Genomic DNA, 19,834 nt, shown 5'->3' with positions numbered 1-19,834 from the left:
TCAATTGCACTATTTATTGCACTAAATTAATCCCTTGGCTGTTCTATTAGCCTCCCAAGAGTTAATATTTTGAGGGTTAAATGTGATTCAAAATCATTTATATTTTCATTATGTCATAACTATTGATTTTTCCCATTGGATTAAGTGTCCCTTTAAATTTAAAACAGAAGCAGTATAAAAAAATAGATATGTATTTTCTTTTTTAAATGAAGAGACGTATAGTACAAATCTTAATGTCTAGTCCTTCACATAGAAGGGGTTTCTGAGATAATTAAATGTCCGACGGCATCCATTGTACATAATGAATTAACACTTCTCTACCTATAAAATACTAACTATATACAATATTGGAAGAAGTTAAGCAAAATGTCACTCAAATCATTTTGTGCTCCTTAAGCCTTAAAACCTTGCTTAAAAATAAGTCTCTATTGTAATGTGTTCTATATACTTCTATGACGTTTCTGATGTCCTTTCATAGAATTCGTTACGATAAAAAATAGGCTCATCAAGTAACAATATTAACCAGTGTCATTTTGTAACATACGGTGGGGGGTAAAAGGGTTCGTTTTATTACTTAGGGAACCATAGAATATAAGCTTTTGATTCAGCCCACCAATAGAGATCATGTGGTGGAAAGTCCTACCAAACTGTAGGCTAACTGGATCAGAGGACAATTAGTGGATAAAATTTTCTCCACCATCTTATTAAACTATTCTGCCCACAAGAATAAAGGGTCAGGTTTAGCCAGGATCTGCTGGTTTCGGCAGCACCTTGAAGATGAAAGGGAGTTTTGATTAATTCTGCCATAACCCTTAAAAGGTTACGTGCCAACAGGTTCTTGGCTGCGCTCCTCAACTTCTGCAGTAGTGGCTCCGCTCCAGGTGTTCTCCGGTCTAAGGACTTCCAGGCCAGGGACCACGCAGCCGGAGCCAGCTTGCAGGCGTCAGAAGGGCCAGCAGCGTGTGCCCAAGCCTGGCGGGGAACCAGACGTTGGCCGGACGAGGGGCGGAGAGAAGCGTGTCTAGGGGCGGTGCTCTAGGACTGGGGAAGCCAGAGTGGCGCGGCGCGGTTCCCGGGGCAGCCCCGCCCCGCCCCGCCTTGCTCCGCCCCGCCCCGCCCCGCCCCGCCTTGCTCCGCCCCGCCCGGCGTGTCCGGCTGGGCCCCGTCCCGTAGCGTCTGTCCCCGCGCTCCTCGCACCCTCCCCAGCTGAGGCGTTCGCCATTGCTCCCAGCGCAGCCATGGCCCAGCACTTCTCCCTGGCCGCCTGCGACGTGGTCGGCTTCGACCTGGACCACACTCTGTGTCGCTACAACCTGCCCGAGAGCGCCCCGGTGAGTGGCGCGGGCTGCCCAGAGCGCTGGGCGCGCAGCCTCCATGGCGCCTGGGGCTGGAACTCCCTCCCGCGGCCGTGGGCCTGCCGCCGCCGCTCGCCCGGGCGCAGAGCTCCGCCCCCAGCGCGAGACCGGGCGGAAATGTGCCTCCAGCTCCCTGCCTACGGGAAGGATTGGCAGAGTTTGAGAGGGGTTTGGGAAAGAAGGGGAACTGGAGAGGCAAATTCTGCAAGATCTGCCTGGGAAAACGGTTTCTAGAGCGAGCAAGGGAAGGGCCGAGGAGACTTAGGCGTCTTTATGGATTCCTGGCCTCTTTGCAAGTCCCAAGCACCAACTGGGCGTGGGCACCTGGTTTGGCAATTTGATTTTCCGTGGCTGCGGTTTAACTTTTGTGTGTCCACGCGATCACCTCTCAGAGTTTAAGCAAAGTCGCAGAGAGACTGTATAGTGAATTAGAACACCGAGCCAAGAAAATCATTAAGACTTTTTAGCCCTGATTTCGCCTTTACTGAGAGACTTTAATAAGTATTTATTACACCTGCCCCGTGCCCCATGCACTTTGAATAAATCCTAATCCTAGCATCATGCCAAGTTTGACTTCTCACTTGCCCAGGTGGAAAGGGGAAGCGGAGTGCCTGTAATAATGGTCCTCCCTCCCAGTTCCTTTGGCTTTACAGGAAACAAATTTTGAAAAATTAACAGGATTTTTTGTAGAGCACAGTGATCCCTTAGACTACATAGCTTAGTACACCAACTCCGCCGTGACTAGCTCTATGACTTTGGGCAAGTTACTTAACCCATGATCCTCAATTCTTCCATCTGTAAATGGGGCTAATAATTGGGTTTACCTCAGAAGATTTTTGCAAGGATCAAGTTGGTTGGCATATGTATGTAATGCTTAGATCAATCCCTGGGAAAAAACAAGTGTTTGCCTTTATGGTTTCCACCCAAACTATTTGGAAACCTCACCTTGTATGGGTAGGATTCCAAATCACTATTGCAGAGAGCAGGGGCTGTTCATTATGGTCATGTCACCGTCCCAGTTAGAAATTCCAAGGTCAAAAACGAATGGCTGCCTGAATTATTCCTGTGTTTTCTCTATGCACAGATGCTTTAAAAATGTACTTTTCAAAACTGTTCCTGTACTTTTCTGCTTTCTTATTGTATATATTTAGTTTCTTTAGTCATATTGAGAGTTAGAAGACTTTTCTTCCTTTTCTTTTGGCACTCATTCCCTTAGGTCTTTGATTTCATATTTTCTCTTTCGCTGTGCCTTTGAAATTCCTGGTCATAGTCACATTTCTATGTATTTCCTCTGTACTCACCTTCATTTACAGGGGATGTTGTTAAACCACTGTAAGGTTAAGAGCCAATTTTGTGCATGCATGATCATAAAATTTCAGATAAGAATTTTTTTACTGTACTACAAGATATCCTTTACTACAAGCCTTGAATATAAGTGATGTTTAGTGGTTGAAAATAGTAACCTACTGAGTTTGGGATCATGTTTGGTATTTAAATCTTTTATTAAAGTCCCACATTATCCTGAGCACCAAGATGGTGTCAGGGATACGGAGGTAAACTACAGGTAGGCCTTCAGTGCCTGGTGGGCAGAATCCTCCAGTAATAAGCCAAAGATGGTGAAAAGCTACAGTCCCTATGATGAGGACAGTTTTTCCTGGGTCTTGCTACTTGCTTCTGCCTATGCCTGGGGTGCCTGGTTCTTCCTCACAGTAACTCTTTATGCAGTCAGGTCTGATCTTAAATACTGTTCCTTTTGGGAAGCCATCCTTAGCACCCTACCACCCTGCAATTCACCCCTTTACCGCAGTCCCACCTCTAGCTTTCCATAGAACCCAACTTCCCATAGCACTTACCACAGAATTTTAACTTTTCCTGTTTACTTGTCAGGTCTTCCCCAGGTGCTTAAAGTGATACCTCCTCCAGGGCAGACTGTGTGACAATTTAAGAACAGTTTACTTTTTGTTCTGTGTGCCAACTTTGTCCTGGGCATACTTGGCCCAACCAATAATTGTGAAAAGATTGAATAAATAACACACATTCTATTAAGTAGTTATAATAGAGCCACCATTCTAATAAGCATTTTGCATATGAGTTGATTTAGTCTTCACAAAGTCCCTGGAGCTAGGTATTATTGCCATAGTCAGTACACAGAGATGAGAACTACGAGGCACAAAAAGGTTAAGGATCTTTCCAGAATTCCCCAGCAAGGTAGTTTGGCTGTCGTTTTCTGCCTCTCACCACCATGAGGCAGTGGGGTGGGGGGGTGGAGAGAAGTACTTCAGGCGGAGGAAATACAACCAAGGCAAAGACCTAGAGAGGAGCAATAGCATGAACTGCTAGGTGCTGTTTAAAAGGCGAGGGTTGTAGAAGTCAGCAGTGGTCTGGTCTTAGGGAGCTGCAGAGCCTCTTCCTGAAGTCTCCTAGGCATTTAGCAAGTGCAGAGTATTGTGCAAATGCAGACTGAGTGTATCTCTTTACCTGGCACCTCGGGAAAGGCATCCCGGGAGAGATGATGGATCGTACCTATATCTTGGATTTGCACACAGAGGTCTAATACCAGGCAGTTCACCAAAATGTGAGGAGGAAGATGTCTCAGGCAGCCAGTAAAGTGTGTGCCCCTCCTGAAGGAGCAGTCACACTTGACTCCTGCTGGTATTAACCAAGAGAGGCTCAATCTTGCCAGGTCTTCTATTTTTTTCTTTTTTAAGGTTTTGGGGCAAGCTAGAAATTTGAACTTGTTTGAAAGGTGTTCAAATGCTACCTCCCCCCACCCCATGCACACACACAACGGCATTGCTGAGTTGCCAGATTTATCAAAGAAAAATGTAGGATACCCAGTTAAATTTAAATTTCAAATGATGAGAATATTTGAATGTCCTAAATAGTAAATGGGACATTCTTATGGAGGGAGCTATTTGCTGTTCATCTGAAAATCAGATTTACCTAGGTATTCTTTATTTTACTTGGCAACCTTAGGTGGGAACCACACATGATTTGTGGGCTACCTATGGTCCACAAGGCACCAATTTGTACTTACTGCATGGAGTGTGTGTTCTTATTAGTCATGTGGGACTGAGGAAGCAATTCAGGCTATGGGAGGAAGTGATGGAGGGCCTGAGCCCTGGAGGCTTCTTAGGTGACTGGCATGGTCCAAGAATAAGCTGTAAGAACCAAGACCTTAGGACTAGAATAGGGGTTTCAAGGTACAGATTCTTCTGCTTTTCTCAACACTGTCTTTCTCTGCTCCTTGCACATTGCTGCATTATCTCCTGTTAATGGAAATGTTCCCTCCACAAAGTAGGTAACAGCCCTGGATGCCCCTGGTGACAACCCTGATGGACAGGGACACTTTTTCTCAAGAAGGCATCTGATCATATCTTACACTGATCATCAATTTCTCATCAAAGGGTGAGAAATTTCTCTTACCCGAGACTTTTAAGTGCCATGACCTGAAGCAAGTCTAACAGTATGCAAAACTGGATTTTAGGTGTAGGGAAACTCTGTTCAGTGTTCAGGCAGCGTACAGGCAGGTAAACTGAAACAGGCTATGGCAAGAATAGGCAAACTCTACAACTCTGAGTGGTGTTTTGTTCTTATCTTTTTGATTAGCATACAACTGATAATAATAGCAAATACTTCAATTGGATTTGCCCATATGTTAGGCACTGCACTAAGCACTTCATGCCTGTTAACCCCATGGCTCTAGTCTCTGAAGGCAGGATCATGATGTGTACCTTTTATTGTCCACAATACTTTGTACCTCAATCTGATTCAATGCATTTTTTAAAATGTGACAGGCATTTTAATGATAGAAATTGTTGATTTGATAGGAATGTGTCTATGCCATGATAATTATTATTTTTAAAAATATTTTTGTTAGTTGTTTATGGACCTTTTTATTTTATTTACTTATTTAAATGTGGTGCTGAGAGTCGAACCCAGTGTCTCACACATGCGAGGCAAGCTCTCTACCACTGAGGCACAACTCCAGCCCATGATAGTTATTTTTTAACGGATTGAATTGTTCTGAAGATGGAACAGGAAAAAAATAAAGGGAATTCAGGATATCACCAGACTGTGGAAATGAAAAGATTCTGTCACTCAACAATAATCAAGATAGTTCATTTATTCTGTCTTTAAGATTTTAATTATACATAGGTCATCAATTCATAAGTTAACATGAATGTTTCAGTATAGCAAAAAAGAAAATTAAAGAATGAAAAGTAAACATATTTAAAAATGTAGGAACTCTGAGCGTGGTGGTGTATGCCTGTAATCCTAGTAGCTCTGGAGGCTGAGACAGAAGGATTACCAGTTTAAAGCCAGCCTCAGCAAAACTCTAAATAAAATATAAAATAGGGCTGGGGATGTGACTCGGAAAATGCAAAATAGGGCTGGGGATGTGGCTCAGGGGTGGAGTGCCCCTGAGTTCAATCCCTGGTCCTCCCCCCATCCCTGCCAAAAAATGCAGGAGCATCCTGAATTTATCCCATATGAAGAATTGATGCTAGCTGGAATTCAGTTTCTTCAGCAGCTGTTTTTCTTTTTTTTCTTTGTATATGGTATCAGTTTTTAACAGTTGAGAGTGGCCCATATTTATTTCTACTACATGCTCTTTGCTTCTCTTTCAGTAAAAGCAAATAGAGGAAATGGTTAGAATTTTTAATATTTTGGAGAATCAAAATAATCTTGCTGTCTGAGTAAAAGTGAAGAGAAAAAGTTTAGGGAATATGGAAGAACCATGCAAGTCTTTAGCAAGGAATTGAGAATATTCTGTACTTTTCTTTCTTTCTTTTTTAATTATTTTGGTACCACGGACCCATATTCCCCACCCATTTTATTTTTTATTTTGAGACAGGATCCCTGAAGTTATTCAGGGCCTCACTAAGTTGCTGAGGCTGGCTTTGAATTTATGATCTTCCTGTCAGCCTCCAGAGCTACCATGCCTGGCATCTACTTTTATTTTTATTGATGCATTATAATTATACATAATAATGGGACTTATTGTTACATATTCATAACACACAATAACCATATAATTTGATCAGTTTCATTTTCCAGTATATCCCCTTTCCCTCACTTCCTCCCTCTCTTTGATCCCTCTCCTCAACTCTGCTGGTCTCTTCTATTTTCATGAGGTCCCTTTTTTATTTTTTTCTTTCTTTCTACATAGAAAGAACATACAATCCTTGACTTTCTAAGTCTGACTTATTTCACTGAACATGATACTCTCAAGTTCCACCCATTTTCCTACAAATGACATAATTTCCTTCTTTGTGGCTGAATAAAACTTCATAGTGTATGTGTGTGTAAAATTTTATTGGTTCTTTTTATTTATACATGCAAGGAGATTGAGGGAGAGGGAGGGAAGAACAGTAGAATGAATCAAACCTAAATTTCATGTACATATATGAATATACCACAGTGAACCTCACTATAGTGTATATCCATAAGGCACTAATTTTAAAAAAAGCAACTATAAGTAAATAGCAGAAAGATCAGTAGAGAGAAGGGAATGGGGAGTAGTGAAGAGGGGAGGAAAGGGGAAGTACTGGGGACTGAATTAGGGCAATTATATTCCATGCTTTCATAATTATGTCTAACTAAAAATACATTTTTAATTTATTTTTAACAATATAGTGAATATCCATAAAATATGTGAGTCAGTGGTTTTTAGTACTCTAGGGGCTTCAGGAATTTGTTAGATGCCCTTTCCAACCCTGTAGGAATCCTAGGTGGTTTTAGGAAGCAGCCCCTATGGTTCTGAGTCACCTCCAGGGTTGAGAACTGCTGCAGTATTGTGTTGAAGTGTTGTGAGCCTGTTAACCATTGACCTGGATTAGGGTCACTTTGCATTGGATGGGAATACTTGTTTAGTGATTTTAATTAGCTTTATAACAGAGAACAGCCCTATTTGACTGGAGCCTTTGCTTTCTCCATTCCCATTTCTTAACACACACACTCCACCCAAACTCCCAACTCCAACTGTGTGCAGGCCCCTCAGTTTCTGCACCTGGCTTGCTCTCCATACTCTCCTGATTCACCCAACTCATTGCTGTATCTTCCAGGTATTCGCATAAGCATCATTAATACAAAGAGGCCACTCATTTGCACTATACCTTTTCTCCCCTTGTACATAATAACATGCTCTCACAACCTACCGTGGGTTAACATCTATAGAAGAAGGGCCATATTGTTCATTGTGTCCTTTTGGACACAGCTCAGTCACACCCAGACCACTGCCTCAAGTTCATCTGACTCAGACCTGCAAATACTCTCCTGAGGTAGAGGGTAGGGCCTATGTGTACCATCATTCACCTTTTGTCCACTTTTTGTTTGGTATATGCTGTCCTTTAAAAATTGAGCCAGTTCTATAAACAAACAATGGGTGTTTCACTCAGATATCTAGGACTTGCTGAGAAATCAGATTCATCAGAAGTCAGCATTTACCACTGTGCTTGCTTCCAAAGGCTTACTTTGTTCTTTTTATTCAGTTGTTTTTCTTTTGGTGGAGAAATAAGAGAGATTTCCTGTACCTAGTAGAGGCTCATTACTTCACAATTCCTCCTTTGCCGCAGTCTGGCTGCAGCAAAATAACGGGGGTGGGGGTAGGGGGGGTGGGGGAGTGACGAATAACTTGTGTATGTTGATACAGCAGGAGTGGAAGCCCTTTATTGTAGGATCTGAGCGATATTTATACATTTTACATAGCTTATCTAATTAGCATAAAATAGATACAGCAGTCAACCAATAAGGAATCTCCACACTTAATGGCTCGCTTTTGTTACTTCACAAACCACACCCTCTGGCATTTTGCCAGGCTCCATCCAGACTTGTTTACAGACTCTAACATTTCTCTAGCAAAATAACAGGTGCCAATCTGACTTGTTTACAGACCTTAACACTCCTTCAGATTATCTGCCTGGTTTCTATGTGCATTTCACTCTGAGAGGCCCCTGAGAGGGAGTCTTCCCAGCAAGGATGGAAAGAAAGGACATATGTAATGAGATTGGGTAACATGTTTTTGGTCTTGGTGATGTGTTAAATAAATTGCAAAACTTTGTCAAGACTTGATTATGATCTCCAGTCCATTAGAATTTGGGAGTAAGATTAATAATCATCCTTGGTTTTATAATTGTATACTGATGGTATAATTTTAGACAGGATAGCTGCCTGGGGCTCACAGGGGTTGATAAATTGCTCCTGAAGGGGGATTATACTGCAGAATTTTATAATTACAGATGTGTTCATCCTACCTACTCCCATTAGTGATTTCATTCAATTTTCATCTGTGAAATTTAGAATGAACAGTGAATTTCATATTTAATCTCTCTTTTTCCTTTCCTTATTTGCAGCTCATTTATAATAGCTTTGCTCAGTACCTAGTCAAGGAGAAAGGGTATGATAAGGAATTGCTTACTGTGACCCCAGAGGATTGGGATTTCTGGTAAGCCTTTTCTTTTTCTTCTTCTTTTTTTTAATGTCTGCACATTCCCTGTTGTTTTTAATTATTGCTGATAAAATTTTACTGTTTCCTCTTCTATAAAGGTAGAAAGCAAAATGTGAAATTGAGTCAAAAGACAAAATGCCTTCTACACTAAGTTTTGCATCTAATGAATTAAAATATTTTTTACTTTAAACAAGTTTAGACTTGCTTAATTAGATCTGAAAAGAAACTAAGAGCTTAGGTGACTAATTCAGATATGGTTTGTTATAATTAAAATTTTCAAAGTTTATTAAGAACTAAAATTTACATCTTTGTAAAAAATTTGACTTATTATCCTTCAAATAAAAGAACAGTAAAAGAGGAGGAATCATGTTTTAAGTAATTTCACTAGAACTTTTGGTTTTGGTAATTTGGTTGGGCAGACCTGCCTACCTTTTATTGTCCCCTTCATTCCTGGTTTAGGATTCTTGGCTTCCCAAAGCCTCATTTTAATGACACAAACAAAAATCATAAGCCACTTTAAATTGTTCTTTGAGGTGAGTAGTAGCACACACCTGCAATCCCAATGGCTCTGGAGTCTGAGTCAGGAGGATCACAAGTTCAAGGCCAACATCAGCAACTTAGCAAGACCTTGTTTCAAAACAAAAAAATAAAAAGGGACTATGGCTCAGTGGTTAAGTGCCCCTGGGTTAAACCCCTAGTACCAAATAAATAAATAAATAAATAACAACAAATGAAGAAGTGAATGAGTGAATAAATAATTAATTCAGTTTGAAATTAATAGTAACACTAAAACACTAAAATGCATGTATAATGTTCATATACATTCTATGATATTTTGTTAGTCTTTTGATATATCCCTTAAATTAAAGGAAGAAACACAAACATCATAATATATGAAACAATTGGCTTTGGAAATTAGAAAGAATGAAAGTAATGCTGCTATAGCAGCCTTTGATTTTAGTAATCTCTTGGTGTTTGCAGATAATTATACCTCCTTTTATTATTTCAAATAATAAATCTATACTCATTTTTCTCCCCAGATCCCACAAGGCTTTTATAGTAAATAACTTAAAACTTAATATCTGACTTTATTTTACTTGGTTTCAATAATATGGCTTGCCCAGAGGGGACCTAAATTGAGACAAATCCTAAAGAATATAGTGAGAAGTTAACTTGTAGAAAACAGATCTGTGTGTGTGTGTGTGTGTGTGTGTGTGTGTGTGTGATGTGTATTTTAAATAACATTTGCACATTTTAACAGAGGCATAGGAAAATTTTGGGGTTACTTTTTTTCTCTCTCTCTCTCTCTTTTGAGTGTCAGATTTGTCTTTTCTAAAACCTAAAGGTTTTACAAACTAAACATACTGCCCTTTGCCTATTTAACAGTTTTCCTTATATGCCTGTTTTGTGATAGATATTTAATTTTATAATTCTTGGATTTTTTGTTTGTTTGATTAACATATCATTTGCCTGGGCAAGAGAATCCCTTTGTAACATTGTAACTTTTGAATAATATAGATTATTATTTCTTAAGTTAGCTAAATATATGAACTGATTAACAGTCAAACTTTTCTTAGTTGCAAGGGTTTGGCATTGGATCTGGAAGATGGGACCTTCATTAAACTTGCGGATAATGGCACCGTGCTCAGGTAATAAAATTTAGTTGTGAAATTAAAATCTTACTTTCTCTAGGATACAGTATTACTATACAGTATTACCATATAATTCTTAAGGTATGAGTTAAATAAAAAGTCACTTTTATTGAAGTTAATCAGATGACAGATAATTTGTTTGCCTGTGTGTCTTTGTATGAATTATTGAGCCATTTAAATATAAATCTGTAAGCTTTATATTTAAAGGTCAGGCTGCTTTAAATTTAGTTTGAAGTATTTGCAGGAAATACAATAGAAAATTAGTAACTTGCTTCATCTTATTGACCACCCTTTATTGCAAAAGAGCTCGGGAATTATTCTGTTTTAGCTAGGTGTGTAGGTGCCTAGAATAAAACAATTATTCTTTTGATTGAAGAGGAAGGGGGAATGGATATTGGGTAGGGATTGGTAGTCTGTGTATATTTCCTTTCTTCCATTTATCCAGGTGTACATCATTCATCATGCAGGGCTCATGTTGCATCCCAGCTCCTTCTGGAAGTTTTTCTAGACTCCTATAGTCCTCATGAACCTTTCCCTCTCTTCAATAAGTCAGTACTAACTTCCTATTCTTCTCTCATCTCTGAGTATACCCAACCCTTTCAGGTGCTAGTAACCATGTGGAAAGCAGTCATGAAGTAGCTGCTGTCCCTGCTTTTGAGCCTTTCAGAGAGCACTAGGGAATGGGCATCTGTTTTTTACCAAGTACTAATAATTAGATCACCATGGCCATGAAGCTGTGCCATTTATTACATACGCCAACACAGCCAGAGTCAAAGAAGACTTGGAGCCCAGGAACCCTTGTATATATTCTGTCTTTGAACGTATCATTCTTTTTGCATGACATGACTTCTTTCTCAGTCTCCCCAGACCTTCCCCAGGGTGCATCTAATTAGAGCAGGTGTGGCCTCGCCTCTGATTATTTTGTAATTTATTTGCGTAAGTTTTTTTCTCAGGTGACTAGAGATAGTGTGTACGCTTGTATGTATGCATGTATACATACATATATACAGACACGGCACAGCTTTGACTACGGTCACTTTGGTATAGTGTTTTTGGCTACCTTCGGCCTTCTCTCACTGTTATTAGTCAGTCTGTCACCCTCCGCCAGGGTCTGTCCTTCCCTATTCAAGTTCTGGCTAACCTGAAGTTTCTTCTGCATTTCTTAGCTTATCATCTTCTTTTTTTTTTTTTTTATTGGTTGTTCAAAACATTACAAAGCTCATGACATATCATCTTTTATACATTTGACTCAAGTGGGTTATGAACTCCCATTTTTACCCCAAATACAAATTGCAGAATCACATCAGTTACACATTCACATTTTTACATAATGGCATATTAGTGACTGTTATATTCTGCTACCTTTCCTATCCCCTACTTATCTTCTTGATACCTACTTTCTTCCAACAATGCAGTTGCCTTCTCATGAAATTTCCCATTCAGGATTCCTCCATATTAACATATAGCATTCTAAAACATGAATTTTTTGTAAATAAAGGCCCATCTGTGGTTTCCCCCCATTTGCGTTTTTTTTTTTTTTAATAATTATTTTTTAGTTACAGGTAGACACAATATCCCTTTATTTTTATGTGATGCTGGGGATTGAACCCAGTGCTTCACACATGCTAGGCGAGCCCTCTACCTCTGAGCCACAACCCCAGCCCCCATTTGCTTTTTTTATTCCCTTGTTTCCTTTCATATCATCTTGCTACTACAATATAGTACCAAGATAATGATAGTGGTATTCCCTGTCATTATAATTTCTCATAATAAACTACAAAGAATATCAACTGTTTTCTTCCCTACAGGAATTTCTCTTAACCAGGCCCAATTGATTCAAAAGCAGTATTTGGGCATGCACAAGAGTTACTTTCTTGTCTTGTTCTCTTTTGCCTTGGTCCTCTTGCTACATCCCACCATACTTTGGCTGTGTTGTGTCCTTGAGTGGGCAGGTTGCCCTCCCTTGTCTCTGCAGTACCATGTGCTCACAGTCATCTGCCGTTGGTGCCAGGTGCCTGGTGCCTCCCGCGCCTCCTGTGGCTTGGTGTAACTTGTGCTTTAACTCTGGTACCTGCTGTTCTTCCTTAGTAGTACCAGAACCAACTTCCCACCCAGTCCACATGGTCATTTTCTAATTGTTTGAGTTATGTTCATCTCATTATTTCGTGAAACAACAGCTTCTCTAGGAAAAAGTGGTGGGTTACACAGTGTTGCCCTCAGAGCAAGCTGCTCCTAATCACTTGCTAGTGGATACATTAAATGGAGGAAGAGCTACAGCTATCAATAGAAATGCCTTATAGAATTGTAAGCAGGGAAGTCACCCAGTTGAAAACAGGGGAAAAAAAAAAGAACAAAACTTTTGATAGCTGTGGCAGCAGCTGGGGTCAACAACCTCAGTTCTAGAGGAACAGGCATTCAAAGGAGCCATTAATGAGCAGTCTGCATTATCTCCTAAAACTAGGGCAAGCCGTGGCACTAAGATGATGACTCCAGAGGCCCTGGCAGAGGCATATGGCAAGAAGGAGTGGAAGCATTTTGTGTCTGACACTGGTGTGCCTTGCCATTCAGGTAGGACCCAAATGGGCAGCTGTACCACCCACACCCCTTTTCTTTTGGAACCTGAATCTGCAATGTGAGGATATAGAGAAGACCCTCCTCTGTGTCCTTTGCTGGGCACAACATACAAGGAACAACCTCGACTTCATAACAGTAGGATGGATTTCTTTTTCTAGATATGTCTGATTTCCTTTTGGCAGCTGGTTCAGAATGCTGTTAGCATTTCACACTGTTTTAAAGTTTAATTGATGCTCCTTTTACTTACACTTGTCTGGGGTAGAAAAGATAGATTAACACTTAGCAATAATATATTCCTTAGCCATACTGTATTTTTTTATCAATTTTGTCGTGTGCTCAGTCCTTGGTTTCCTTTCTCCAGCTCTCATGTCTCTCCATATTCACATTGCACACCACTTCTGTTTTCCAGAATTCTCTTCCTTACTTTCAATTCTAGTTTCTTCTGCCTTTTTATTTTCCTGTGTATTTATTGGTGCTGGGGATCAAATGCTAAGCAAGTACTCTATCACTAAATTATACTCTCAGCCCTATTTTATCACATTTAAAATGATTTTTTCACTTTTTTCTTTTCCAGTGTCTTTAACAAGCATCATTAAGACTAATTGTAAAATGATTTTTCAAAAAATTATTTCCAAACTTTCATGTGCATAAATTAAAAGGGAATGGTCAAAAAAATTTTTTAAATAGATAAACCTTATTAAATATTTTTTGTGCTACTTTTTCATTTGTTCTTTTTTTTTTTTTTTTTTTTTTTTTGCCATTTTGTTCTTTTTCTCCCACACTACAGTGTTAAAAATGTACCTTTCTCCTTCAGAAAGTGTAGTAACCAGAAATTAGTTGCAATTATTGATTATTACTACTGGGTTTATTTTTTTATATTTGTCATTGTTTGAGAAGTAAGTATGTGTTTTTGTAGTGATTGAATGTGTTAGGAAGTATACGTGTTCATAATAAAATAAGTTGATATGAAAAACAGACTTCATACTGGGGTTAGATATAGAATGTTTTCATACATCTTGAGTCAAATTGAGTGCAAAACCTTTTACTCAAAATGATGATGGAGAGCTGCTGTTATCTCTCCAGAGTTTAGCAATTGTAAATAAGCTTGTCCTTTCTCCCAGAAAAGCTAGGCACATAGCTAAATGTTTCTTTTGAAAATTTATTCAGAAAGTGGAGTATTTTTTACTGCTGTGTCCACTAGAGGGTGGTACCTCCTTGAATCAACATCTCCCTCTGGTGCTTACTTTACCCCAGAGCATCCTGAGGATGGTTTTGGAGTTTATCTACTGTAAATTGGGTTGGTTGGTTTGGAATTTCCCATCCAAGTGCCCAATGCCCAGGGAGTCAGGCTGTGACACATAATAAAGGAAAGGCAACATAATAAAGGAAAGGCAATGTCTTTAAATAATAAAACTTTGTTTTAATGTTGAAACATGAAAGAAGAAAAAAATGTCCTGTGATTTCATAACCCATTTGCACTTTGTTTACATTAAAAAGCAATCAAGCCAATTAAGTATTGTAAAACTAAGGGACACTAGGCACTGAATTCCACTGAAACTTCTGAGGAGATACACAAAGAATACCTCTTAAGAGTTGTCAGTCTGGGAGATTGGAAGCTGTGATCTTCATTCACAGGCTCCTAATTCCATTAGTTGAGGATGGCCAAGGACCTTTAGGATAAAGCAAGTAACACTATTGTGTTTTAGGTGGGTTGATGCTGTTCACCATAGCTGTGACTAGACTCAGATGTGGGTCCCAGGGATATGACATGGGCCACCAGAAGTATTGTCCAGGGACAGAAGATCCAAAAGTGGCATATGTAAGAGTTCAGCTTTAATTCTACCCCAAGGCCATACAGAATAAATTTAATGCCTCTCTTCCATGAGATCCTGGAGTGAGTGTACCTGTCCTGTACTCCTGCATTTTCCTAAGATAATCCACCATGTACTTACAGGGCATAGTATTAATTTATCAGCTTACCCTGGTCGTTCTTGTATTGCACTGAAATTTGCTGGCATACCAGCTGAATGCAGTACTTTTGATGGACCAAGCACTGGTGTGGAAAGGCACTATTTGTGGACCTCTTCACAGAGCTATTTGTTTTGGAATTTAGTGTCACTGATAGCATAAATTGTGACTTATTCCTATTCCATTTTATATTTGTAATATATCCTGCATATAGTTTTCATATTCTTTAAGACAATTCAATTTTTTAAATAAAATGCTTAGTTTGTTAATTTCCTGTGTATTTATTGGTGCTGGGGATCAAATGCTAAGCAAGTACTCTATCACTAAATTATACTCTCAGCCCTATTTTACCATATTTTAAATGATTTTTCACTTTTTTTAACCAATGTCTTTAACAAGCATCATTAAGACTAATTGTAAAGTGATTTTTCAAAAAATTATTTCCAAACTTTGATGTGCATAAATTAAAAGGGAATAGTTAAAAGATTTTTCTAGATAGATAGATCTTATTAAATATTCTTTGTGCTACTTTTTCATTTACTCTAATTTTTTTTTTTTGTCATTTTGTTCTTTTTCTCCCACACTGCAGTGTTAAAATGTACCTTTCTCCTTCAGAAAGTGTAGTAACCAGAAATTAGTTGCAGTTATTGATTATTACTACTGGATTTATTTTGTTTCACTGTCATTGTTTGAGAAGTTTGTTTGTATTTTTGTAGTGTCATGTTTGTAGATGTCATATTTTACCTTTCATATAGTGCCCTCAGAGCTTAAACTAAATGCTCCTTAATAGACATGGAGCCTGTATTAGTGCCATTTTGAATTGAAATGGGGGCTGTACAAATAAATAAACCACAGTCCATTGTCTCTTCCCTCAAATTTCTTTGTATCCTTCATGTGTGAGGCATTAATTTGTTTCCAATTTTGAAATTTTTTTTTGTGTGTGTGTTTTTTTTTTTTTTAGGAAAATATTATTTTTATGATAATTACTTTGATCTGCCAGGAGCTCTTCTGTGTGCCAGGGTGGTGGATTCCTTAACAAAGGTGAGTGAACATTGATTTTTTTAAAAAAAAATCTGATATGTGTTCAGTCATAAATCAGATGATTTATCATATGTAACTTTTGAGTTGAGATTTTATTTACTTTATTCTTTGTGGTTTCAAAGGTGACCAAGGAAGAAAGATATGGCAAATTTGGTCAAAATATTTTTGGGAAATTAAATAGCAGTGGCCGTTTTTTCCCCCCAGGGAACATAAATATGCTCTCCAGCAGGGGGTGCAAAAGTCTAGAAAAAGAAAATACAGAACTGATCTGAAAGAATATTTTCTTGGTTTCATTTGCAGAATAAAAAAGAGTAAAGGCAATTAAGAACATTCTATGTATCGTTAAGCATTCTAAATAATATAAAACCAGAAAAATTAGGTAAGATTTTGTTGTTGTTATTGCAGGGATTGAATCCACGTGCTTAACTGCTGAGCCACATTTCCAGTCCTTTTCATTTTTTGTTTTGAGACAGCATTTCCCTAAGTTACCTAGGGCCTCACTAAATAGCTGAGGCTGGTTTTGAACTCATAATCCTCCTGTTTTAGCCTCCCGAGTCACTCGGATTACAGGTGTGCACCATGGTGCCCAGCAAGAGGAAATTTTTAAATTGATTTTCTGAGCGCAGTTTAATATATTTATACTTTTGCTTTGTACTACATATCAAGATGAAGTAGCTATTTGAGATGAAAACCTATGAATGTAAATGGGTTTACATTTCAGAGTTGCTTTCCTTTCTGCACATATTTTCTAAATCGCAAGATGTATTCAAATCTTTTGCTTTTTTTGGGTGGGGGGTACCAGGGATTGAACTCAGGCACTCGACCACTGAGCCACGTCCCCAGCCCCAGTCAGTGTTTTATAGTACCACAAACAAAATGTTTCATTTTTTTTTTTCCTTGTGGTGCTAGAGATCAAACCCAGGGCCTCACACATGAGAGGCAGGTACTGTACCACTGAGCTATGCTGCCGTATCGCATAGCTTATTGTAAAGCAATTTATGGTTTAATTGTATACAAATGTCTAGTATTTGTTTAGATAAGACACTGGTCAATGTTTCCAAGGAAACAAAGGGCTTTAGAAGTGTGTTTTTTTAAATGTAATATTTATTTCTATTCTGGTTAAAAAAATTCTTCATAAAAATGACTTACGATTTGGAATTGGAACCTAATTCATCTCTCCTATAGTGAATTGCTGTTCTTTTACATTGAGATTCAGGATCAACGAAATCTGAAATAACCAGCTTCTAGGTCTTAGGGCTTCAGGTTTCTTGGCTCCATTGATAGCACAGTACGTTAAGTAACACATTCTGATATCTCAAACCATACTATACTCTAAATTTGTTTATGTGTTTAAAATATTCTATTGACTTTTAGACTTTATAAAAATTTATATTTTGGGTTCCATGAGCTATATTAATATTTAGTCATATACATTTGTATATGTATATGTGTGTGTGTAGTAATTTTCATGGAAGAGTTCTCTTTCTAAAATAAGACTAAGTAAAAGAGAACTTTATTAAACTATTGTTTTCTAAAACATAAATCCTTACCTTAGAATCCAGTAATATTATAATTGCCAACCCTTTCCACTATGCTTAGAAATAGAATTATTGTATTTGTTACATTATGGATTTTTTTTTATTTTAGCAGAACAGTGATCAAAAAACATTTGATTTTTGGAAGGATATAGTCGCTGGTATACAACACAATTTTAAAATGTCAGCTTTTAAGGGTAAGTAACAAAGAGAGGCTTTCTGATACATGTTTGTTAAATACTGTGTGTCTACTGAATTAGATAGAAGTCGTCCCTTTTCCTAGGCTCCTTAGTGAGGATTTAATTTGATCTTAAATATAGCTGTGAAGTTAGTTCTAGTTTTAAGAGGTTCTTTTATTCATGTCTGTTTCTTGGTCATAATTGCCAGTATTCAAGTATCTTTCACATGCCTGCCAGTATTGTGCTAAAATGAAGGTGCTTTCATTATGCTGTTCTTTTACATTGAGTTGTTCCGTGCGTTCCCTAAAACTAAATATTCCAGTTTTGCTGTGTTCTGGCTTGGGAGTGAGGATTGGTAATGCCTGCAACCTTTAACATAGTAGTTATAGATGGGTGGGCAAAATATCTGCCAGTGGAAATTCCATACTTGTTGCTTAAGGAACAGTAGTGGTGGGGCCAGAATGGGGTTCGGCCAGCCTTGAGCCTAGGGTTTTATGTTTTCATTTGAACATTTGCTTATGTTACACAAAGACTAATTCTAAGGAATAAATAGATGACTTCATCCTAGTGACTAGAAACAGACTGCCCTGATTCAACTAGTGGGCTGATGGATGCTGAAGAGCAGTGTTTTTCATCTTAAAACCCTTGCCTTTGGATTGACATTTAAAAATTCCTTGCCTTCCTTTCAATATAAATCAAGCCATCAAAATAATTTTAAGTATTATGACTAAAAAACATGCCAAGGCAATAAATAGTAATTGTAGAATATTTTTTCAAATTATGTATTTCTCTGACACCTGTTACTTTGCCTCCCAGAAAAGAACCTCTACCTTGGGGTGACTTTTGTCACTTCTCTGTGCCCACTTATTAGCCCTTGACCCTGGCTTCTAGGCCTCACGTGGTTTTGTGGGTGCCTCTTCTCAGTCCACATTGAGTTCCAGTGATATGGAATGCCCACCTTCAGTAGAGGGACATAATTGATAACAATCATAAAAGCTGCGTACCACTTTATTGTTTTTCTCTTCATTAACTTTGTAAAATGAATAGCCTTAAAAGCATGGATGAAATAGCAAATTGTTACTTTCAAGTAAATTCAGCATAAAAAATCTTTTAATGTTATTTTATTGCTTTGTAAATGAGTAGATTAAATATTTCATGCTTTAGTGACGCACAGCTTAAAAGTTTTAAACAATAATATAAAAATACAGTACAGAGCATAAATAAATAATGTCTTTTCATTTCTAACAGATTTTGAAATGCTTGACATTAATTATAATTTCACCAGAATAAGAAGCACAAGATCCATTTGCCAATGTTATTTAAACCCACACAATGATATTACATAAGACTCAGTTAAGGGATCAAATCGAATCAATTGCTTGTGTTAAATAAATAAGAATAGGTCAGACACCTGTTCCAGGTTTTACTGGGTATTTAAAAAGCTCTTCTGCAATCCCAAAAAAGTTTGAAAAGTTCATAACGAAAGCACCTTCATTTTAGCACAATATTTTGATTTCTTATGAGAGCTTCAAAAAAGCATACATGTACCTATATATTTCAATCAATCTTAATGAAAGGGGCCATATAAGCCTTATATTAATGCACCATCTGAAATAGCTTAGGGTATACAGTGTCTTGAATTTCAGTATTCAAGTATTTAAGTTCTATTAAGTTATGTGATACCTCCCAAATGTTTCCTAAAAGCTCTCATATTAGTTGTTAGAATAAAGCTATTTTAAAAAGAAATGCTAAGTTTCTGAAACCAAATTTAATGTAATTTAGAGGCCTATTTGTGGGTATTTATGTGTGATAATTTATGTTAACTTAGCAGAAATTTTTAAATATTAAAGGAGTTCACAGAAAATCTCTTAAGAGGCTTAGGATTGCTGACTAGAAACTCATGAGGATCTTCACGTATTTACCATTGCTGCTTACATTTACCAGGGGAAAATTAGTTGGTCTAAAAATTCAAATGTGTATTTTGGAAAATTAAAATTGTATTATTTTCAGTCTACCTCTGTATGCATTTTATGGGGTGGGATGGAGTTGGGGAACACCTTTCCAAGCAGAAGATTTAGTT

At 38.1% G+C, this 19,834-nt stretch overlaps 1 protein-coding gene across 2 annotated transcripts in view; it reads left to right on the top strand.

Annotated features, from left to right (window-relative positions):
• The first annotated feature begins 1,150 nt into the window (after positions 1 to 1,150).
• Nt5dc1 (5'-nucleotidase domain containing 1) overlaps positions 1,151 to 19,834 on the top strand; it is a 121,806-nt gene continuing 103,122 nt past the window's right edge. Inside the window, exons 1-6 of one of the 2 annotated variants that reach the window (XM_076859827.2) lie at positions 1,151 to 1,331; positions 8,711 to 8,802; positions 10,383 to 10,454; positions 12,919 to 13,025; positions 15,961 to 16,040; positions 17,691 to 17,772. In XM_076859827.2, the coding sequence (XP_076715942.1) occupies positions 1,239 to 1,331; positions 8,711 to 8,802; positions 10,383 to 10,454; positions 12,919 to 13,025; positions 15,961 to 16,040; positions 17,691 to 17,772 (526 nt within the window). In that variant the 5' untranslated portion in view covers positions 1,151 to 1,238. Of the gene's footprint in view, positions 1,332 to 8,710; positions 8,803 to 10,382; positions 10,455 to 12,918; positions 13,026 to 15,960; positions 16,041 to 17,687; positions 17,773 to 19,834 lie in introns of both variants that reach the window. The other variant, XM_076859826.2, reaches the window with a different exon arrangement.

Source organism: Callospermophilus lateralis, chromosome 6 (assembly GCF_048772815.1).
Source record: "Callospermophilus lateralis isolate mCalLat2 chromosome 6, mCalLat2.hap1, whole genome shotgun sequence".
In the NCBI taxonomy this organism is placed as follows: domain Eukaryota; kingdom Metazoa; phylum Chordata; class Mammalia; order Rodentia; family Sciuridae; genus Callospermophilus; species Callospermophilus lateralis.
The sequence above is the reverse complement of the archived record's forward strand: the minus strand, read 5'-3'. Positions and strand labels throughout refer to the sequence as shown.